The sequence below is a fragment of the Electrophorus electricus genome, chromosome 24 (assembly GCF_013358815.1).
Source record: "Electrophorus electricus isolate fEleEle1 chromosome 24, fEleEle1.pri, whole genome shotgun sequence".
Taxonomy (NCBI): Eukaryota; Metazoa; Chordata; class Actinopteri; order Gymnotiformes; family Gymnotidae; genus Electrophorus; species Electrophorus electricus.
Genome location: NC_049558.1, coordinates 2,930,001 through 2,953,812, shown reverse-complemented (window position 1 = coordinate 2,953,812; position 23,812 = coordinate 2,930,001). Strand labels below are relative to the sequence as shown.

The 23,812-nt window shown below is 52.6% G+C and overlaps 1 protein-coding gene across 1 annotated transcript in view; it reads left to right on the top strand.

The window, feature by feature from the left end:
* camta1a (calmodulin binding transcription activator 1a) overlaps positions 1-23,812 on the top strand; it is a 262,798-nt gene that overhangs the window by 132,792 nt on the left and 106,194 nt on the right. Inside the window, exon 5 of the mRNA XM_035522400.1 lies at positions 16,970-17,105. Coding sequence (XP_035378293.1) covers positions 16,970-17,105 — 136 coding nt within the window. The remainder of the gene's footprint in view (positions 1-16,969; positions 17,106-23,812) is intronic.

Genomic DNA, 23,812 nt, shown 5'->3' with positions numbered 1-23,812 from the left:
CCTGGAGCTCTCTAATGCTGCGTCTCCATCAGCAAGCCCCTTTTATGCTGGGCTGAACTGATACATTTTTATTACCCACCCTAGTTCATTTGTCTGTATCTGCTTCCCTCAAAATAGACCCGGAACGTTTAGAGTGATGGCGTTGCTAGGAAAGGGGTGTCAGTGTTGTTATGGAAACTTCTCGCCGTCTCCAAAACCAAGCCACGGGCGACATGAATGAACTTTATTATGTGATAATGTGAGCCAAGACAAATCCAGGATAAATCATCGCTACGCCTTGTGTAAGGGGAGCATGTTGGAGTAAAGCACGCCACGGTCTACAGGTGGAGAACTCCGTCCACGCCCCTAAGTCCTGGGCTTTGAGGGGAGCAGGTGGGCATGCGTCTCCCGCTGCCCCCAGGGGGCGCCGGCTGGATGGGGCAGGGCAAAGGTTTCAGAAGCGGAGGACCGTCTTCCTGAATTATGCACAATATGTATGGAGTTGAGCAGCTAGCTGGGGTCACTTCAGGCAAGAGGAGGGAAGCCATATGCTTCCTGTGGTTCCTATCTGTCAGTAGCAGGTAGAGCCCTGCCCTGGGGCACACCGGTTAGGGCAGTAAACACCTGCCATGTGGTGTGGAGCTTGAGCAGGGCAGAGCTGGGCAGAGGTTCCAAGCACGGAGGGTCTGAGCACAGAGGGTCTAACCATGGAGGGTCCAAGAACAGAGGGTCTGAGCACAGAGGGTCTAACCATGGAGGGTCCAAGAACAGAGGGTCTGAGCACAGAGGGTCTAACCATGGAGGGTCCAAGCACAGAGGCTCTAACCGCGGAGGGTCAGAGCACAGAGGGTCCGAGCACAGAAGGTCTAACCATCGAGGGTCTGAGCACTGAAGGTCCTCCACACTCCTCTACACAGCATCCTGCCCCCACCACCACTTACTTTCTGTTTGTTTGCACTTTTTCACTTAACCTCAGACTTGTTGACACCTGACTCAGCAAACTGATCCTTAAATTAATTAGCAGGCTAATTAAAGTAGATTTGCCATCCTGGGGACCTTTTGGGTGGTGGTGGGAACGCCGTGTCGCGGTGACGTGGAGGCGTGGCGTGTCGAGCAGCGTGGCGTGCGGTTAAGTGTGCGCCTGCTCCTCCTGTGCACTCTCTAGTGGGTAATTGATTTAGCATAACAAAGCATGGGTTGACATTTATTCTTCACCCTGGCATTTGAATGTTGAAAATGTCCTTCGTCCATGTTAATGGTGTGACACATAATGGATTTGTGTGTGTGCGTGTGTGTGTGTGTTTGCTGGCTGCTGTAGGGAATTTAAGGTTTGCGTGGCATTGAACACCTTCTGTTGAAAAGTTCTTGACTGCTCATGGATCATTTGACACTTTGTAAAGGTCCAAGGACCAAAATGTCCCCACCTGCACAAAAAAGTAGCAAGTCACTTCATCGTTTTTAGTCCTCAATTACCATTGATCCTCTGAATTTATGTTGTGAGCTTTCAAATGGCCAGAACAGAAATCAAGCTACGAAAGAAGACTTGCGGATCAATAATCTAGGCGCTGGAATGAGCACGCATTAGCATAGCTCTCTGCTCGCGCTCCAGAGGTTCGGTTAGCACGGCCACTGCCAGACCAGAGATCTGCTTGGAAATTACTTCCTTTGCAGAGTTCTGAAGTTTATTTCTGAAAAAACAAAACAAAACCCCAGTTGAGAATTCCTGTTGTGCTGAAGGCTTTTATTTAATGGCTACCCAGAGTTTTAATTGGAGAACCAATTCTGTAAGCGTAGTACGTTGAAGTCTCTTTTTTTAGCTAGAAAGCCAGATGGATCAGCCTGGTGGAATACACAGTAAGGTGGTTTGCAGGGTTTTGACAGTATGCAGTATCTCAGATGAAGTTGAAAGACATATGGCGTAGCCATGTTTATTCTCAAGACTGCAACTTTTCTTTAGCATTGTGGAGAAAAGGATTTGTGTCTCATGTGAGTGCAATGTAGTATGCATGTGGGTTATTTATCAAGTCAGAGTGGGCACACAGTGCTCACGTGGTCAGCTAGTTGTAGCTCAAACACATCCTGTGCAGGCCCACCTGTTCGAAGTATCTCTTTTTCATTCTCTTGTGTGTGTGTGTGTGTGTGTGTGTGTGTGTGTGTGTGTGTGTGTGAGTGTGTGTGTGTGTGTGTGTGTGTGAGTGTGAGAGTGTGTGTGTGTGTGTGTGTGCGTGTATGCGTGTGTGTGTGTGTGTGTGTGTGTGTGTGTGTGGAGAAGACCTCCCTGCCCCGGGCTACATGCTTTCCCATACCTTAATTAAATTCAAAGTTCCATGTAGTGTGGAACCTATTGGTTCGGCAGATGTAGCGCTATGTTAAACTTTATGTAGCTTGAAAATGGTTTTCAAGTGCATTCAAGACTGAGATCGTCTGCCTGTAAAATGATCTGTTTTATGGTGCCATTATCAGTTTGATATTTTTTTCAAGATGCAGTCTGCATAGTTTGTACAGCGGGATCTCTCTGGATGGAGGTGCCAACTAACGTAGGCTGTGACCTGCCCCTCGGCCTTAGATACCAGCACCTCAGCGAGCCATCAGATTTGTCCACCTAATCCGGGCAACGTTTACACTAATCACTTTAGCTTCATTCATCCTGTTTGTTTCCATGTAATACTGGGTTGTGTTCCCCCCTTTAACTGGTGGTGTGTTGCTGAACCCATCACTGTGCTGGCGACTCATATAAAGTGCCTTTCCTCCTGGGTGTTGAGTGCCAGTGTTATAGTGTTTACCTTTTTGTAGCCCACAGATGAAATCGATTTTGACCCCTGCGACAACAAAGTCAGATGGAAAAACTCCGAAAAAGATAGAATGGGAGAGAGAGGGAGAGAGACGGGAGGGAGAGGGAGAGAGAGCGAGATCCAGAGCACGCGCTCCCTCTCCCCGCGCGGGGGGCGTCAGGCGGAGGTGGAACAGGCGGCCGTGCCGGGTTCTCTCGCGCCGGCACCCGCGTGTCGTGCTGCCAGCACAGGTACAGCGTGTGCCTGGCAGAGCTCCATCAACCCCCCCATGCCTTCACAGAGGGACTGACGTCAGCAGCCGGCGCAACCGGGAGGGTTGGGGAGGAGAAGGAGGAGGAGGAGGAGGAGGAGGAGGCGGCCAGAGAGAGGTGAGGAGGGGGCTGTTCGCTCCCCGTTCTCTGTGTGTCCCGAGGGGCGAGACTCTTTACTGCTCCCCAGAACTGGCCCGCTGGAGTCTGTTAATCAGCCTTTGACTTCTGCCTTCAGACAGATGGGCAGGGCGGGAGGGGGGTATTAGAAAAAAGATCAAAATCAACGAGGGAAGGAAAGGAAGAAAGAAGGAGGGAAGTCGAAGCCCACCTGTTTTGTTTGCCTCGCCCGCGGTGCAGGGCTGAGGGCTGCTCGTCTCACACGCCTGCCACTGAGGAGCGTCGGAGCTGCACGCGCATCTGTTAGTCGTTTTAATTAACCTCCGTCTCATGCCGGCGCCTTACAACAGAGGCGTAATGCCACTCCGAGTTCGAGAGCAAGCGGACACGGTCTCCGTGGGCTCCCGCCATCCGTCCGGATTTATGCCTTCTTGCCGGAAGAGGGAGAGCGTTTCCAGACCTCAGCGGCTCGAAAAGGTGCCGAGTGAGGGGTTTCAGGGCGGGAGTGTGGAGGGGTATATGCGTGGGTGGGGGCACCCTGGTCTGGGGCTGCATCACGGTCTTCAGGGCCTGCCCGAGCTCCCAGTGAACACCACAAACGTCATGAACCCAGTGAGATATCTCCAGAATCCATGGCTGATTAGAGACTGTGGGGAGAAGATGGATGTAGTCTCCCAGGGGAGAGCCTTAACCTTGAGTGCCAGTCAGTGTAGTCCAGAGGCTCCTCACCCAACTGTGAAATTAAACAGCCAGGGATTCCATAAAGGGTACATTATTAACTACGAGGGATTCTGTTTATATACACTAGGGAGACTGAGCCCAGTGTTACGTAACTACTGATAGGCTGATGTATTTATTTATGGCTGTATTTTTAGTGTAATCATGTCATCATGTGCATTTTTCTTGCGCGTAAAAGAAGAAAAATGCCCAGTTGGGTTTAATCTGTTTGTAATGACCCATTATTCCGATGGCATATCAGAAGCAGAGCTGAAGACAGCCCTAGCACGATGACAGTCAGAACAATCGCTGCAGCCTGCAAAAGCTGCAGCCTGCAAAAGCTGCAGCCATTAGTCAATAAATTAAAAAGTAATTAGTCTCCGTGTCTGTGGCTCTATCTGAAGGGCTTTCCTCAGGTGTAATGAACATTCATCAAGGGCTTCTGATTGGAGAGCGCGGAAGAAAGGGAGGACTCTGAAAGTGTGATTACAGTGTTGAATTTCCATTGGCTACTTTTAATTGTGGCTTGTAGATGCCACAGTGTTGATGACCAAACTAAGCCATTATCAGCTAAGAAGCTTGTTACAAAACTCCAATTAGCAGAGCCAGAACTCCACTGAGAGTATCGCTATATCCAGGCCGCTTTGCTTACTTAAAGTTTACGCTAAAATTGATGCTTTCATTTTTATCTCTGCCTAGTAATGACATGTCACTGAGTGATGGCAGCTATTTTTAACAGGCCCGGCTGAGGGCCTCCGCGCAGAGGCTGCTTATGTTCTCAGTGGCGCAGAATGCCTTCACACCTGCGATTGCTTTTGATCAAAAGGACTGCTATTCTCAAGGCTCGGTGGGCCGGGCATGTTCCCGAGCCGGCGAATCGCCGGCCGTATGCAAATGAGATGCGGCAGGGGACCCAGCCGACAGATTGGCGCCTGGGTCAGCGGCCGGCCGCTGCTTTTGTGATTGCTGAAAGGCGAGGCAGGTGTGGATTGATAACGTTCAGCGAATCGGTACGGGAGGACAGCAGCCTGGTCGACAGGCTCCTCCCCGCAAGGACGCTTTGCTCGCACCATTGTGTCTCTCATCCTCGGCAAAACGAGGCTCGGCGCGACGGCTTTGCCTAATCAGAGCCGGCCACCGTTTCTCATTGGCCGGCGTCGCGCGCAGGAGCGAGCCTCCCGCCCTTCTGTCGCCGCGCTCGCCCGTCCGCCAGAACGAGGGCTCAGCTGAGTTGGGAGAGCGGAGGAGATTTGACAACGCTCGCGCAGTCACGGTGCAGCCAAGGGGCTGGGAGACGTCAGGTAGCGGATGGGAGAGGAGAGGACCCGTAGAGGAGAGAAAAAACGAGAGAGCGAGAGAGAGAGAGAGAGAGATCTGACCCGAGATGGTGGGAGGTTAGGGGATGTAGTGGTTGACAGAGATGAGTGAAGGAGTGGGAGAAGATTCAGGAGGAGGGAGAATGAAGTATGGCGAGGGGGTGGGCACAATGAGGCAGATCAGTCTCGGCTGAGGGTGCAGGCAATTAGAATAAAATTAGCTGGACCTTGGCAAAGGCTAGGGCAGGCGGGGGGGCCGGGGGGGCCGGGGGGGCCGGGGGGGGGGGGGGGGGGGTCAAAGAAAGAGAAAAGGAGAGACAGAGAGGACAGGGAGAATATCCTGGTGATTAAAAGCAAATGATTAGCCTGGTGTGTGCATGCTTGGAGCTCAGTGGTAGGGTCACCTGTACCCTAAAGGGAGAGAGGGGCGCTGACAGTAATGAAGGCAGCCCTTTCTCTGACCCTCAGTCTCTCTCCCTCTCTCTCTCTCTCCCTCTCTCTCTCTCTCTCTCTCTCTCTCCCTCTCTCTCTCTCCCTCTCTCTCTCTCTCTCCCTCTCCCTCTCTCTCTCTCCCTCTCTCCCTCTCCCAGCTTTGTCCTTACCTCAATGCCTTTTCCAGCCTTTTTTGTTGACAGGGTAAGGACAATGACTTTATTGACCGCGTCTCTCTGTCTCCTCCCCGCTTCTCTCTTTCTTATTCTCTCTCTCTCTCTGTTTAATTTTCTCTCTCTCTTTCTCTCTGTGTGGAAGAACAGTTGCTCTGTGTTCGATTTAGTGCCACTACTCTCCTCAGCCCTCTTTCATACAGCCATCGTGCCGTCTGTCTTACTGTGTGATCGTGGGACCTGACACTCATATTTATTCCCATGTATCAATCCCACGTTACCCTTTGTATGGCTGTGCCGTAGTTCCGTCGTCTGACAGGTTTGAACGCACGTGCGATGAAGGATCGGGAAAGGAAATGTTCCGCTCCATCTGCGGATGCGGAGCGGCGTTCTGACGGGTCCGGATCCCGGAGTTCATCTGTGAAGCTCACCCTCAATTTCTCCCGTGCTCCTTCTCCTCTCCTCTATGACAGATGAAACAAAGTGCTTCAGAAGAGCCCTTCTCTCCCGACACGCCTCCCGTCCGCAGTCTTTAATCTCCCATCATCCCCCACCGGCGCCTGAGCAGCTGCGGCCCTCGCCAGGGCGCTGGCGCCCGTAGCCGCGCCGGGAAGAAACGCCGTGCTAGCGGTCCCCGGCAGCCAGCGGCTGGACACATCACATGAGCGCATGCAGATGCTCCATCAGTAATACAGGCAGGGGCAGGCTGCTCAAAAATATAGCGGCAGAGCCGAGTGCCGGGGGTGGACTCCAGGGGCCGTGCCTGCCCCCAGAGAGAGGGCCCCGCACCGGGCCTGCAGAATGAGGGTGCACGGCGCCCAGCAAGGGGATGCTGACCGTGTGGCGGAGGGTCGTCCTCTGAAGGAGGCATAGCTGGGGTGGTCATTAGCAGTGGCCAGACCCTGTTACCACTAACGGGGTGCTTTCTCCAGGGATGCAGCCTGCAGATTGACACTCGGAGCGTGGCCGGGCTAATGGAGAGTGATGCGTGGAACGCGGAATGCTCTCCAAACAGCCCAGAGGGGACAGCTTCCCCTTGGGGATTTAAGCTCTCTATCTCTCTCTCTCTCTCTCTCTCTCTGTCTGTCTGTCTGTCTCTCCATTTCTCTCTGTATCTCTCTCGCTCTCTCACCACACTCCTCCTCACCATCGCTTTCTCACTGGGCAGAGGGGCCCGCTGGACTCTGGTCGGGTGGGTTGCGGCGATCAGTGTCCTTTTGCAGGCTTCTGCCGGTTTCTAAGCAGACGTGCTCTTGTGTGTGGAATGGGTTGAGCGCAGAAGCCATGCGTGCTAGACACTGCCCTGAGTATTACGGGAGAGGCGTGTGTGTGCGTATCTGTGATCCGGAGGGGTTAAACCCAAGCGCTCTGGAGGAGCTTTGTGTGAGCCCGGCTCCTCGGAGAGCACCGGAGCACGTAATCAGCTTCCCCCCCGCGACTCCCGCGCTGAATGGCTAGCAATATGGTCACGGTTATTGGAGAGTCAGCCAGACTAACAGCACGGCACACCAATGTATGCAGAGCACTGCGAGGTGGGGTTTCGCTCCCGCCCGGAGCAGCATCGGCGCCTTCATCGCAGACCTGGGAATTGGCAGGGAATACTTCCAGCCAGACATGGTTGCGGGACAATGTACTGCACGCTTTTGTTGTTGTTGTTGTTGTTTTCTGTTGTTGTTTTAGCATGTTCAGATAAAAACATGGAGACTTCTGGCTTGCATATTTTTCTTGAAGCCATCCTTCTCTGGTTTTTCTTTTATTCTCTCTTCATGTCTCCATTTCCCTCCCTCCCACGTCAGCTCATACAAAAAAAAAGTGAAAGCAGAAGCAGGCGCTCTCATCAAACCACCCCCCCCCCCCCCCCACGCTCGCTCTCTCCCGACGGCGAGCACAGCCGTGCGGTTCAGCCGGCCCGGTTAACATGGGCGGGCTCGGCGGCGCCATGGCTGGAGGAGATGTGAGACGCGCGCTCTTAGCATACCCTACGGTCCTGGGCGGTCAAAGCGCCGCTCCGGGTGCAGCCTTGAGGCCCGGAGGCAGAAAGCATCAGAGAAGCGTTATGCTAAAGACAGGCCGAGAGGAGGACCACAGGGAGCGCCGGCGATACGCCGGCACGAGAGGAAGAGATACAGATCAAGCCATCTGATGAAGTGTTGACACACGTTGCTCTGGGTCTCGGCATTGTGTGTGTGTTCGTGTGCTTGGCGTACCTGGTCAGGCGGTTGCAATAAAGACTGAGAAGAGGTTGGGGAAGAGTACCGGACCATTGAGGGAACGGTAACCATGACAGCAGTTCGACATGGAACCAGCTTTGTTCTTTAGGACGTGGGGTGAGTTTGGCCTCTACCCATCCACTGCTCTGCTCGGAAGCTCTGACTTTCCTTGCTTCTGCCAGGCTGCTTAAACCAGGCACCCCGTCCCACTGGCATGCCAGGGAAGAGGTGGGCAGGCGTGTGCGGGGGCTGACAGTGGCGATCAGGGAGCCCTGGGGGAGAGGACGTCCTGCCGGGGGCAGATGGGGGCCGCGTGGCTCCATGCCAGGACAGGTGGGCCGCTGTCACCCTGGCCCAGCACGCAAGCGCCCTCTCCTCTCTTGGAGGTCACCTTCACTCATGCACACACACACACACACACATGCACACACACACACACACACACACACACACACACACACACACATGCACAAGCACTATGAAAACTCCTGCCAACTTCCTTCACATCACTCTTCAGTCCCAAGGCACACACACACACACACACACACACACACACACACACACACACACACCATTGCTTTCAGTACGTTTCTGCAGTTGTATCCATTCCTGTGTCCAGTGTCTAGGCCTCAAGAAGCATAGGTGGTCAGTCAGACACCTGCACTGCCCACGTCCTCTCCTTAAGACGTATATCCATAAAATAGATCACTACACAAAGCCAGACGCGGTGCTGCCTAAAATAGACGCTCTATTGACTGCTTCCATGTGACATTGTATCTTTCTCCGAACAGGTAAAGCCTAATTAAAACAGCAAGGTTGCGTCAATAAAAGAGGAACGGTCCCGTAATTATGGCCAACACGTGAGGATCTCGTAAGGGGGCGGAGCCACTTCACTAACGAAGGGAATAAATCGATCGCAATGAGCCAAAGCTCTGCTTTACGGCCACGCTTCCCTCCAACGCACAAAGGCGCTCGTAAACTTGGCGAGGGGAAAGTTTAATGATGGTCTTAAAGTGTCCAGGACACTACGTCATTTTTACTGCCTTCTCTGGACCCTCATTAGCCCGCTGGTCTCTCCTTCTCCTCCTCTCTACGTCTCTCTTTTTCCCTCTCTCTCTCTGTCTTTTTTTTCTCCCCCTTAAACCGCATTTTGCATTACGCACACATACACACTCAGACGAACACACGCCCGTTCGGGGCGAGTAGGACGTGCCGGGAGGGTTTGCTCTTTGCCTGCGTGTCTGGGCGCAGGGCTAAATGTCAGCGAGGGCTGGTGAAATCTGCATCCTGTGATTTCATTTTAAAGCGCTCAGGTACCATCCTTCAGCTCCTTAGGCCTGAGAGCTAGAGCTCCAGACAGACGGGCAGGTCCTAACCCTCACCTTCCCAGGCCAGAGGTGACTGTCCGGAGGCCAAAGGCCATGCGGGGAGGCCTTCTAGCTGTACACCTGCTGCTCACACACACACACACACACACACACACATACACAGATGTCCCCTTCTCTACCTCTCCCACTTTTCATATTTCTCTGTCTACTGAGGCCCTGTGGTACGACCACCAGGGGGCGCTGGGCTGGGCTCCCGGGCTCCTTCTGCAGGGCTCGGCCCTTCCCGAGCACGCCGCTCTGCCTCACGTTCCTGCACCTGAGGGTTAAATTCACCCTGTCTGGCGAATCCCTCCGTGACTGCGGCACTTGTGAGGAGCGCTGGAAGGATCCAGCCGAGCGGTGCAGAGAGGAGCGCGTGTTGTGAGTCTGCGGGAAAGTCGTGTGGGAATCTCCTCACTGACTGACACCGGCGCGGGAGCCTGGAGGCGTGTGCATGCGCCAAACCTGTGTTTTCTTCCCCTAATCTCGCGCGCCGTCAGCTGGCCCTGAACACGGTGTTCTGCTTTTTTCTGCATTTTTTCCTTTCTTTTCTTGCTGCAAGTAGTCTATTGATAGAGTGTTCGACAAGTAACTACAGGAGTCGCTGTGCATTATCTATTTATTACGGCGGGACGGGGAAGTGTGCAGCTCTCACTGTTTTTCTGGTGTGCTTTTACACACGGAGCTGAGCGGTCTCCCTGAGCCGGGTCCGCGCACGGAGCTCAGGCGGCAGGAATGGCAGTGTCAGTGCGAGTGTGCGCTGGACGCACTTCGTCTGAGACCCCTCCCACATCCCCAAAAACTGTGTGAGACTCCTCCCACCTTTCCGTCCTCGTGTCTACGATCACTCCCACCTGCCTCCCATGTAATACCCCACCCATCCACCCCTCTGGCTGGCCACAAACACTCCACTCTCTCTGCACTTCTGGTCTGTTGTATACCTGTGTGACAGTTTACGCAACGCTCAGTCTGTCTGTGTGCATGTGTGTCTGTGTGTGTGTGTGTGTTTGCGTGAGCGTTTGTTTGTGTGCGCGTGCGTGTCTGTGCACGCGCGTATGTGGATGTGTGTATGCGTGTTTGTGTGTGTACACGAGTGTGAAATGTGAGACAGTGCTGGACAAGCACCGCTCCCAGGGCTCCAATTAGCCCCGTGCTGTTCCTGTAGGGCTGCTGGGAGCTGGGCTGTGATTGGCGGGCGAAAGGTGCAAAAGACTCTTTGATGCGCTCCACCACCCAGAGAGAGCTACAGCTCCATGCCAGCTCCACAATGTGACCCCCGACCCAGGACACAAACACAGCGTCTCTCTCTCTCTCTCTCTCTCTCTCTCTCTCTCTCTCTCTCTATCTCTCTCTCTCTCTCTCTCTCTCTACTCGTTCCGTGGTGACTGTACAGGCTCTCTGCTACCACATCGTTGGTCAGGGCTGACTAATCATCTTAACGCAAGTTCATCCTTCCTTTGCTCTCCTGCTCTCTCACTCCTCGTGCTTCATATGTCTCCTTTGTTCTCCCTCTCTTCCCTCCCTCCTTCCTTTATCTGTTTGATCTTTCTCGCATGCCTTTTCTTTCTGGCTTGTCTGCCTTAGCTTGCAGAATTGCATTGTAGATGAATCATAAGGCAGTCGATAGCTGGCCACGTGGCCGTCCGCGGGGCCGGATCGATAGCTCCGCTGGGCCCTGGCGGGGGGTGGGGGGGGTGTGGAGGAGCAGGAGACGGTGGCGGTCCCCCCCCCGAGCAAGAGGGCAGGACCAGTGCATCCGTGATCCATAAATCCCAAGCTGGCACCTGCCCTAAAGGGCGGCTGGCATGTCCTTGTCTCACCACCCCCTCTCACTCCTTCACCAGCGTCTCCAGGGGCGATGGACAGCTTGTCCCCTCATCAATACTGTGCCACAAGGCCTGGATACCACCCCTCTCCCGGGAACATGCTGTCTCATTGACATAGCACTGTTGTCCTCTGTTTCAGTCTAGCTAGTTTTGCAGACTGTGGTCTGTAGATGGGAAGCTCAGCCCGTCAGCCGCCGTCCGGGACGGCAGGCCGGGGTGGTGTGATCTCTCTACAGGCTGCTCTCTCTGTTAGACACTAGCGAGTGTCTGTGTTCTCTCTCTGTTTCTGTCTCTCCCTCTTACGCGCCCCTTCTCTTATTAAGCCGAGCTGAGCGACTACGCTCTCTGCAGGTTAATAAGCTCCTGTCTCACTCGCCGCGTCCTCGCTCGCTCACTCGCTCGCTCGCTCGCTCGCTGCTCAGGGAGACGAGGTGTTGGCAAAATGACTCGCTCATAGGGGGGGAAAAAAAATGCAATAAATGAATAACAAGGAAAAAAAAGGACAAGAAATTCCTTGTCTGCGGTGACGATAAACATTCTTTCTATGGCGTCGGATTCTCTCGATGTCACTGAGTCACGGTTATCCTGAGGGGAAAGACTAATGTCTGCTGAGTATAACAAGTACACATTATGTAATTCCCCAGAAACTTTAAAACATAGGCTATTATGTACATGTTTAGAATGTAATTGGAACTGCAGAAATGTCACTGCAGATGAATGAAAAATCTAACCCGTTTTAGTTGGGAGATGTTTTGGGTACGCTTGCGGTTTTGAGATTTAATTGTGTGAGAGAGTGTTTCGAACAAAAGCTCTTGTGGGTTTGGAGTCGACATGAAATTAGGCAGGAGGCAGTTCTCCCCCACCCTGGTTTTATTGAGAGAACAAAGTATCCTCTCTGCTGAACATTATCATAAGTAACTACTGCAGGAAATCGGAAGGCAAACACAGGAAGCTCAACAGTGAAGCAAAGCAGAGAGGGAGCTCATTTGCAATAATCCCAGCAGTGATCTGGAGCTGGTGGCCAGAGGAACACAGTCTGTCCGTGCTCGTTAAAATTAGCAGATATTACCACCTATTGGCAGGATGCAGGGAAGGACATGCGATGTGCATCTCAAGGACACAGAGACACAGGAACGTATGATTTGAATACAATTAGAATGTTACCTTGACAGGGTGCTGTGTGTCTTTTTCGATCGCTCAGATGCACATGCGTGCAATAGCTTCACACTGCCCGCCTCCTGACATGCCATTTTGTGAAGATATGAATGAAATTAATGCATTTAGGAAGAAATTAATTTAATTCCCACTGGGAGGTTGTGAACTGGGTAAGAGGCGAGATTGGAGAATGAGGCCAATCTGGAACACCCAGAATACGGACACACACACCAAACACACGGACAGACATATAAACACACAAGCACACATGCGTGCGCATGCACACCCACACCCACACCCACACAACCATCCAAACCGCACCACTGACGAACGCTCACAGGCCAGCCCATACTCACTGCTTCGTTCATACACGCTTGCCTGCCCTTCTAAAGCTTTAATTAAAGCCGACAGAGTGGAGCTGTTCTAGCGCCCTGTCTGGTGTTCGTTAGAGGAGCAGGGCCTCCGGACCCGGCCGGGCGTTTGTTCCGGCGATGTCATAGCGCCACCGTGTTTCCGTCTCCCTCGCTCACCCACGCTCCCTAACTGACTGCAGGCCTGCTTATCGGCCGTCCCATCGCTGACACTTGTCATGCAGAGGTCTCCTTCTGCACGCCTGGTGCTACTGAGATAAGCTGAGCAACCACCCCCTCCCCCAACTCCCCATGCCACTCCTCACCCCACACCCCTTAGCCCTCCCCAGGTCTGGGAGGGACAGACACTACATGCAGCACTGTTATTTATAATCTTTTTAAATTGTCTCTGCCTTTTTTTTTCCCCATCAAGATAACCGCTCAGGGAACATCTGTTTTGTGCTGGAAGGGCGTCAGTTCTCAGGCAACCACTACTAAGAGAGCTAGAGTGGGGGGGTGGGGGGGAGAGAGAGAGAGAGAGAGAGAGAGAGAGAGAGACCCAGACCCAGACCCACAGAGCACACGTGAGCACACGTGAGCAATACGTGAGCTGTAAGTGACAGGTCTCGTAACAGCAGAAGCGTGCAGTGTTGTGTTGGGGCGACTGGCATGGCGTGACGTGTGGGTTCCTCTTTGAAGAATGAGTGAGCTGTTGGCATTGGTATGTCACAGCCGCTGATATAGTTGGTAAGCAATGTGTGTGTGTGTGCGTGTGCGTGTGCGTGTGCGCGCGCGCGTGCGCGTGCGTGTGCGTGTGTGTGTGCGTGTGCGTGTGCATGTGTGTGTGCGTGTGTGAAACATGGCGTCCAGCAGACTTGATGAGTAAGGGATAATGGCATGTGCTCGCTCTTTCCTGAGTAACCTCGTCTGCCGCCAGCTCACCCTCTTCATCTGCACAAGCCTTTCCTGCTCTCCTCTTCTACCTCTTCATCCCTCCATCTCTCTCTTTCTCTCTTTCTCTCTCTCTCTCTCGTTTCAAGCCAGGCAGGCAAAGAGAAACAGCACATGTGGCATTAATCAAGGCGCTTTGTGGGGAGAGTGATGCCCCTCTCAGCCCTGCGTGTCTCTCTTTCTAACGTTACCACAGTTACACTCTGATCACTGCATCCAAGACAGTCATATATATCAAAAAAATATGTATTTTGGAAGCAGAGTCCAGTATATATTCTCAACACAGTAAAGCTGTCAATAAATATGGCACAAGGGTGATATATATATATATTTTTTTATCTCCCTGTAGTTTTTGTTAAGTCACCATAAATACAGTACAGTCATATTTTGGAGTATTTGTTGCTTTATTTTTTTGGGGGGGATAGGCATCCTTCTAAAAATGTCTCTATAAGGCAAACCAGAACAAGAGCAGTTGGTAAAGTCCTCACGTAACGGGCAGATTCAAAGCAGAGACGCTTCTCGTCGTGTGGCGGCTTCTTTCACTATAATGCCCTGGAACAGAACCCCCCCCCAACTCATCTGAAACGAATGAAGTGAAGCCGCGCGCTCTGTCTCCACTGCTGAATGACGGATTTCTCGTCTTCTGTATGAGGCCCAGCACGGGAGGAAGGCCAGCGCTGATAATCATCGCTGTTGACGTGAAGTTGAACTGCGGCGAGAAGGAATCTTCCCCCTTCCCTCTACGGAGCCGCGCTCGATTTCCATATTAATCTGTCACGTCCGGGCCTCGGAGAATCCGGCCTTGCGATAACGGCGCAGTTAACATTTCACCCAGCATGTATAAATATGCAACGTTCTGATAAGTCTAATTGAATGGCTTATGTATACAGAGACAGAGGCTGAGTTATGACGGCCCTCCCCGTAGACAGACCTCCCAGAAGCCCGCACACCTGCTCTCAGCCGAGCGCCGCTAACGACACACACGGTCTCTCGAGGAGAAAGCAAATAGAAGCTCATCGCAGGCGAACGGGGGTGTGACCCTTCGACCTGGTGGCGGCACCTCTATTCCACCAGCCTCACACCTCTTTGCGATGGCTCTCAGCCGTACGAGGTGTCTAATGGAAAGAGCTGCTTTAATATGGAATGAAATTTGTTCCTTTATTATGTGATCAAAAATAATAGCATTGAGAGCAAATCTGTTGACACTGCAAAAGAAACAATAAATCATTGCAAGTAAACTTGCTCATTTTTTAGATTGATATCGATTGATAATGAAACTATTTGTATTGCAAACAAAAAATTTATTTTCATAATAAAGTGTCAGAAAAGACACTGAGTGTGAGACCAAACAGCATCGTCTGGAGAGGGTGTGGATTCATTTAGTCATTCTACCAGCCCACAGTCCAAACCTAAATGAGATTTATTATCTGAATGACACTTTCTTTGACTGTCATAAAAATAGTTTTTTTATCAGTCATCTTTTTTTATCTTTTCTGCCGGGACAGTGTTTTTGCGCTCAGTTCTGTTATTCTCCATTGCACCGTTCATGCTGTGGCCAGTCGTGGTGAAGCGAGGTGTGCTCATAACTGAGGACGTACAGCGTGTCTTACGTCTGAGAGTGAGTTTAATGAATGAATGAATTCAGCTTTATCTGTTTAGTTTGTTTTACATTAGCCATTGAAGGTCATTGGGAGCACTGGTAAGGACCCCCACACACACACCCCACCCCCACCCCTCTCAGGGACAGGTAGGAAACCTTAAGAGGGAAAAAGAAGAATTTTGATCCCAAGAAAGACTCCTGAGCTAGGAAAATCTGGACTGCTCAGACACCAAATAAGAGCAATGATAACATGATTCAGAAAGAGAGAGAGAGAGGGAGGGAGAGGAAGGGAGAGGAAGGGAGCGAAGTGGAGCTGATGGATGCACAGAATGGAGGAATGAGAGAACAGGGATGGGCAGTAGGAGAGGTGGAGGACACAGTGCACAGAGTCCCGGTGCTTTGGCACAAAGGGTGAAGCCCCAGTGAGAGGCAGAATGGAGGATGGCATCATTTGAGTGGCATCTCTAATTAAAAGAGGCGGTTTTGGGCCAGAGCTGCGCGCTGGTGGGACACCGCCTCCTGTTCTGGATCACCCCCCGAGACTCGTTCTGTCCAGTGATTGATGAGCAATCACAAAAATAAACAAGTGTCAGACGCCTCTCGAGCTGCGCTCGAAAATGATGCATGCAGCGCGGTGGTTAAAACCGAGGGACGGAAATGATAAAATAACCACAAAGACAACACCAGACCCACAGTGGGCTTTGTTTCAGAGTGAGCGACTGCTTACGGTACTCACGGGGCTGTATATATCCGTGTGTGTGTGTGCGTGTGTGTGTTAGGGAATGAGTGTGTGGGCTGTGTCATGTAGAAGGTGGCCATGTTTCCATTGCTGCCAGTGTAAGTTGAGACCCTGCTGGTCTTGGCTCAGAGGCACTGATGGCTGCCAGCGAGCCTGCTTCCTCCTGGGACTCGGCCAGAACCAGCCAGCTGTAGCACTGCTATGCGTGTGTGTGCGTGTGTGTGTGCGCATGTCCGCGCCTGCATGCATGAATATCTCTGTGGATACGTGTGTGTGTGTGTGTGTGTGTTTGTGTGTGTGTGTGTGTGTGTGCATGCGTCTTTATGTAAGAGTATGCATGTCGCACACATCATTGGTATGCCTGTGCAACTTTCACCCTTTGTAATTATTAGCCAGCGCTTAACACACGTGCCTTTACGGTTCCTGCTAATGTGGAAGCTGACAGCAGCTTTTCACAGTCTCGGCCGACAGTGTTATCAGCCACCAGGCAAAGGAGAAAGTAAAGTTCAAATGAATTATGCATGAAATGGCGAGGGAGATCTCTCTCTCCCTGGGGAACATTCTTCAGCACTCCTCACAGAACGTGGAGCAACAGAAAAGGCTTCAGCCCCTCACGCTTGCGTCGCCTGCTCTGTCTCTGTGATTTCACCCAGCAAGGACCCCACATCCAGGGCTCCTCTCTCAGCAGATGGGACCCACTGCTGCAAATTTATGCTGAAGGTTGCTTTGTTCATTGTCAAACTGTGCATGCCAATGCAAAAAAAAAAAATAAAAAAAACCTCCAAAACCCCCCGTCTGTAAAAATGGCCGTGTCGATTTAGGTGCTGGAGCGTTACTGATTCCGTTAGGGCATGCGATGGCCTCTTTGTGCTGCTCCCACGCCAAGTCCTGCAGCTCTGACTTTAACTAAATATTTCCTCTTCTTCTTCTTTTTTTCCCTCCTTCTCCTCGCCCCCTCCTGACGCCCCCCCGCGTCCTTCTCACTGGGATCTAGGCCACAGAATGGGTCTATGATCCTGTACAACAGAAAAAAGGTGAAGTACAGGAAGGACGGCTACTGTTGGAAGAAGAGGAAAGATGGAAAGACCACGCGAGAGGATCACATGAAGCTGAAAGTGCAGGGCGTCGAGGTAAGAGCCCCTCCCCTCCCCAGCTTTCGGTTCCTACCCCCCCTGCCTCGCCCAGGCGGGTGGGTGGAATGGGTGAGACCAAATCATGGCAGGAGTTTGGCTTTGGACTGGTACCTCTCTGCTGAGTGCTGTGGTTATGTTTCTCTCTCCTTTCATACATACAGCTACCTTCTCAATGGATGGATGAGTGCACTAGTATTATAAGACCTTTTCATGTGACACACACACACACACACACACACACACACACATACACACACACACGTGCTCGCACACAGCAGCCCCAAATCCCAACCCTGCCAAAACCACACTGAAAATAAAAAATACACCTCAGCAGCACAATTTTAGTTTTCCCCTGGTAGCAAACAAAATGGAAGCAATTGTTTGTACCTTATTAAGCTCTGGATGTTACCTTTGCTCCAGAGAGGCAGCATTAATCTTCCCCCCATGCAGGGAGCCACCATCATCACAGGTAGACCCTGGGCCCCTGCACCAGCCTGGCCCGGCTCTGCACACCCCTGCTCTCTCTCTCTCTCTCTCTCTCTCTCTCCCTCTCTCTCTCTCTGCCTCGCTCTCTTTTTGACACTCACGCAAACGCACCCGCGCTCCAGGTTCCAGTCACACCCACACCCACCACGCACACACACACACACACACACACACACACACACAGCAGGAGGGATTTTGCTGCTCTCCGTGGACGGGGCTGATCTTCCCATGTTGATTTTTCGAGCAGATGGGCAAGGGACAGCCAGCAGGAGGGTGTCCCTTGGGGGGGGGTGGAGCTCCGCTTGCCTGGCATGATGTAGCACAGGCATACGGAGGTGTTCTCTGTAGCAAGGCACACACACACTTGCACACTGGGCCGTGCCACCTCTCAGAGCGACTGTGCTCTTCAGAGACAGGGCTGGGTCTTCTGCTGCAGTTTGGGGTGGTGTCCTAAGACTCTTTGTTTTACTTTGCCATCACCCTTTTTAATTTGGACCGTTTTATGGGCATTGATGAAATCTCTTTTTAAAGCTCCTAAAGAGACTTGTGGTTGAGCGTTTCGCTGCTGGCAGCTTTAATAAGGGAGTAGAGACGGTCAGGAGTGTGTTCCCCATCACCTCCATGCGCGCAGCGAGGCTTCTGCAGCCATCATACACACTTCTGCTAACGGCAACGTCGGGAGAAGGGACTCCTAACAACATTCAACTGAAAGGTGGTGAATCAGGAAATCTCTTTCTTTCTCTCTCTCTCTCACTCTATTTCCCTCACTCTCTTTCTTGCTCTCTCTATCCTCCCCCCCCCCTTCTATCTCTATGTCTTCCATGTCAACAGTGCAACAGTTCACAGTGTTCACTAGAATCTGAATGCACGCCCTCGTCTTGCAGGCTTATCTTGTTCCATATGCTCAGCTGGGTAAGTGGCAGGAGCTTAGCGCAGACTAATTGCGGCGGGCCGGTTGCAGGGGTTAGGGTGACTCATCAGGATGAACCCCCCCCCCCCCCCGTCTCTTCACCCCACCCCCCACCGCATGGCTGGGTAAGGGGGAAGGAGAGAGCGAAGGGTCTCCATGGGGAACGCTTTCAGCTTCCAGCACGCTCTCGGCCCTCCTGACCCACCTCCCGTGACCTGGGCGACCTTCACAAGCGGCGCCGTCAGATACCGGACGTGCGGTGGACAGCCTGTGACAGGCGTTCGGGTCAGTCGCCCGTAGTGATGAATGAAGCACCCTACGTCCTGGTGGAGGCTGCTCCCAGCCTGCCACAGGCGCGGGTGCAGCACGACGTGACGGCTGGCACTCCGGGCCGCGCTTCCCGCTCACCGAGTGAGCGCTGGGCGATCAATCAGTGGCGTGCGCTCCGGGATAATAACCCTGCCCTATCCGTCTTCCTCAGACCTGTTTACGGTGGAACGCAAATAAATGCTTTGACCTTAACCTTTAGCGATCGCTCTCACCGAGTGCTGTCTTCTCTGGCTGGGCTGGAATTAGCGGAGGTGAGGTCGCCCACACGGCAGGTCCTTCGCTCCTGCCTCTTTCTGGAGTTTTGTTCTGCCCCCCTTGTGGGAGTGCGTTGCTGGATCCCCAGGAGACGTTGGCACTCCAGGACTACAGAGTTTAGCAGAGGGAGAAGGCGTGTGTGTGTGTGTGTGTGTGTGTGTGTGTGTGTGTGTGTGTGTGTGTGAGACAGTCACACATGGCCTGAGTGAATGTCAATGCCCTTTCCTGCTCTGTCCGAAGGGGACGGATGTTGGAAGCTGCCACTAGCTCAGCAGTCCGTGTAGTCTCCAGATCCTGCATCTTCCCAGCCTCTTTCTCTCTCTCTCTCTCTCTCTCCTGTTCACCCACTCCCTCTCTCCTCTCTCCCTCCCTCTCTCTCTCTGTCTCTCCACCTGTCCCTTCTCTGTCCACGCCCTGGCCGAACCTTGAGCCCAACACTAATGCTCCCTGTTCCCTAAAATTGGAATGTTGGCCGTTACAGCGTTGGTGCTTAACAGGCTATAAAATAGCAGCCTGCCTGACTGGCGCCTCCTCATCACTCCAGGTGAGCCAGGAAGACAGATAAATTAAAGAGCTCCTCCCCTCTCTGCTCCTTCCTCCTCCCCCTCCACACAAGCCGATTCAGACACCTGGGAAAGGTGTGCCTGACAGCTACTGCAGCCTACTATAGCCGGCCGCCAGTCCTGCCTGGCACCCACATGGCCACTTTGTCCAGCACACGCTCATCCGTGTGCCTAATATTGCCTGGATAGGTGACCTCGTACAAGGATAGCTGGTTTGTCTTTCCATTACTCGGGCCTTTTAAGGGCCATCAGTCCCAACTGTGGATTCAGGGAATGAGGTTCGGAGAAAAGTGCTGAAAAGTGGAAAAGTTGGAATTGTCACACTGGCAGGTGCCTGATTTCACCCTGCTACTTGCCCTGGAAATTTCCCCGGCTTGTGCAGGCCATCCAGTTGCAGCTTTTCAGATGGGCTGCTCTTTCAGGGTTGATGGAAGAGATGTGGCGTTCACAACCACTAGGGAACCGATATTTGCCTAAACTCCTCCGTTCAACAGAGCTTGCACATCGAGGCAACGGACGCTGGCCGGCCTAGCCGCGTTTGGGGCTGGGGCGTGGGCCAGAGCCCAATGTTTAACCCCACTCCTTCCTCAATTAGCCGCTAACACAGGTTGTGCTATTGGTGGCCGCCCCTCCCCCATCCTCAGTGCTCTAATAAACTCTCAAACACACATCGATTTCTGTTAAGTGCAGGCGGCAAGGCTGGTGAGTTATTTCATTACCCTGTGGTAATTATACAGATTGCAATAAGCTTTCTTATTTAGATTCAGTTGCTCTCTCTCTTTACCGATTTACCTTGGCCGAGGCAGAAAAAGAAAAAAAAAACAGTGAGCCCATCCTTTTCCGTCCCATCCTGTTAGCTCGTGTTGGGATCCATCTAACGTGAGACATCAGCCGCGCAGCCACGCGACCGGCCGAGCTAATGGAGCGCACCCGCTCCTCAGTCGCCTCCGCTCATTGATAATAATGAAGACAGATGTCAAAATGCTTGTTGCTAATGCCGTAATCGAGCGGATGCCATTTCAGCGGGCGATCGGGGGATGTGGGGGGGGTCTGGCCTAGCGTATCGCTGCACACCCTCCCCACCACACTGCCCCGATGGTGGGCGGCTCAAAGGCGACAGCCAGGCTGGTCCGCTAGCCTGGGTGGGTTAGCCACAGCTCAGGGCCTCTTTTCATTCCCAATTATCAGCCCATCCTCCCTCTGGGGGGACGTTTTGCCTGTAATTGTTTAGAAAATGGTTATTATTTTGTGGCGCACCACATGCTGTTGAGAGCGAGGTGGGCACAACGGCTCGGCAAGCACGCCTGCTGCAGATGCCCACACCAACAGCTTGGGCGACCAGATGCGAGGTGCGGGATGGAGGAAGCGGCGTAGCAGAGAGCCGCGCGCCTGCCGCTGCGAAATTAGTGCCACATAAAGGGAGGAATCGACTCCCTCCCGCCCCCCTCACCGAAACTCTGGCTCCTGCCGATCGGATCCGACCCCGCGCCTCTCCCAAGACGGCTCTCTACCTTAAGCCCGCGCTTGATGGCTTTCCGTCCGCCGCAGCTCGGGATTGCTGTTTCGAGTTTTCCCGAGCAGGTAGTGGGAACGGAATCACTCTGGAAGCCCTAACCCTGTCGCTTCCAGCCTCGTCGCACTCAGCAGTGAATGGCCGCTGTCCCAGCGTGACCCGGTCTCGTCAGCCGCTGTGGATAAAAAGGGACGCGGAGGACGGACCTGTCGAATCACATTTCCATCTGCGGGGTTCACCAGCGAGGCCTGTCCTTGTGATGTCTGCTACAAAAGTATGAACATCAAAAACCGAACCGCTGTACAATACACAGGAGTTTTCTCGCTCGAAGGCCGACGAAGGCTGAACTTGAAATGAAAAATGTCCGGGTGGACTTCCTTTCCCGAACACTCTTCAGCCATTCTGCCCCAGAGGAGGGGTTCACACCCACTGCTCTCTTCTCCCGCGCCCGCTCTGAGGTTTCCATGGCTTTTCATATCTGGAGTAGAAGCAATGTGTCCTAAAGCATTAACCCTGGATAATTAAGAGGCTTTCCAGACTCCAGCAAGTGCAGCAGGTGCCTCAGATTCAGCCGAGCTCCCCCTCGAAGCTGCCGTAATTAGTTTGCAGCTCATAATCTCACCATCATTCTGGAGCTTTGCAGGAGTTCAGATCAAGCACGAGATTTTTATGGGAGGGAGGGGCTAATTTTAGGCATGCGGGGATGGGAGGACATAAGAGGACAAAAGACAACCATTGTCTACGCTTCCTAAGAATTTAATTTCACACTTGTGGCGCCAAACATTCATGATGGGCCTTCTGGGGCATCTGCTTCTGCAGAGCTTAAGGCACAGGGAGACAAAACGGAGGATGTGTCGCCTCGGCCTAAGCCCCGCCTCTCCATAAGCCACGCCTCACCCTAAGCCCCGCCTTACCCCAAACCCCGCCTCTCCCTAAGCCAGCCTGGTGATCTGGCCAGTCCTCCTCCATCAGGATCACTGCTGACTACAGTCCTCTCCATGTCTGTTCAACGCAGGCAACGTGTTTGTCTTGGGTGTTTTTCGTGCGTGAAGGCAGGAAACTGCTTCCTCTGTGCGGGCAGGGCGTGACGGGTCCCCTCAGCCTGGGCCGGCCATAATCGAAGTCGAACATAAAGCGTTAATGTGGCGTGGCACCAGCGACTTGTAAAATTGTGTACCCGTCCGGACGGCGCCGATTCCCAGCAGATGCGCGCAGGCCTTTTAAAATGCAGTCGGAGCGACCTGCACCTCCTCGCCTGTCGTCGTCCACTTGTTCAGCAGAGCTGCACAAAAGCAATCTGAGTGGAGGCTGCGTTTAATAGTCCAGCCTCAGGACAGAGAGAGAGAGAGAGAGAGAGAGAGACATTTGCGTCACCTGGCAGGTCACCTGGCAGGTCGCGCATGCCGCTGGAAACACCACTTGCTCAAATCTCCTCATTCGTGCCACCGTCGTGCACATGACTGAAGTGTGCATGACTCAGGCATCAGTGACCGTCTTTACCGTGGCCCCGTCCGCCCCCGGGCTGTGATGGTGCGGCACAGAAGCTGCCGACTACGCCCAGGCAGGGGGCGGATAAAAGGAGCCTTTTGGCATTATTCATACACATGTGGCAGTGTTGACTCAATATTGATTATAAACAGAGTCTAATCGTGGGGAAATGTCTTTGTTGTGATGTATGATTCGCCGCGCTGCTTTTGCATTTGCCTCTCTCGTCAGGGAGCGCACAGCTTTCGCTTCATTTGTCAGCCTGCCTGGTGATGAAATTGCCGTATTCAGCACACAAATCTCCAGAGACTGAGTTCAAAGCAAAGACACTAAGCAGGCAGCTTTAAACTGACTTGCGCATGCTTTCATATAGATTTTTTTTTCCCTCGTCTCCTTGCTAAGTCATCTAAAATTCTTTTTTTTAATTACCTACGTCAGGGGCCCAGGCACCGTTCTAGGACCATGTGGGGTATTTTTTGTTTGTGTGTTTGGCTTGTTTTGTTTTGTTTTGTTTTGGGGTTTTTTTTTTCAAAGGCTGTGGAAAAAAAAGAACGTTGAGGTCACTTTGTAATAACAGCCTGGCCCACTTTGTATGTGACATGCGTAGTGTAAGGCTTTGTCCAAGTGTAATTGCAGTCAGAATAATTGTGAGAGAGCAATGTTTTTAGTTCATGTGGGAACAGATTTAAAAATACTTGGCTACTAGACAGTTTGCTGCTATCCTCTCTGTTTCTCTGTCTCAATGCCTCTCTCTATATATACATACCTCTCACTTCCTCACTCTTTCTACACACCCCACCCACCCCCACCCCTTTCTCACTCACTCATGACCTTTCCTGAACTCTACCTGAGCTGGTGGAGCTGGAACAGTTCCTTGACATTATTGTATCCTCTCCTGACTCTGTGCCTGCATCAGTGTGTGCATTTCAGCCCGTGAGACTCAGGGGTCTATTCGTCGTGGCATTCACAGAAACCTCTCTGAATCGATCTCCGCACTAGAGCTGCTATCGGCCAGTGCACGAGCGCTTCCAGCTCACAGAGTTTCTTCGTTGACGTGCTCTACAGGACGCGCGTTTGTTCCGGTGAGCCTACATGCCCGGGCCATGTCTTACTCGCATGCAGCAGGGAGGTTTCAAAGTCATTTGCTGCCATATTATGTTTA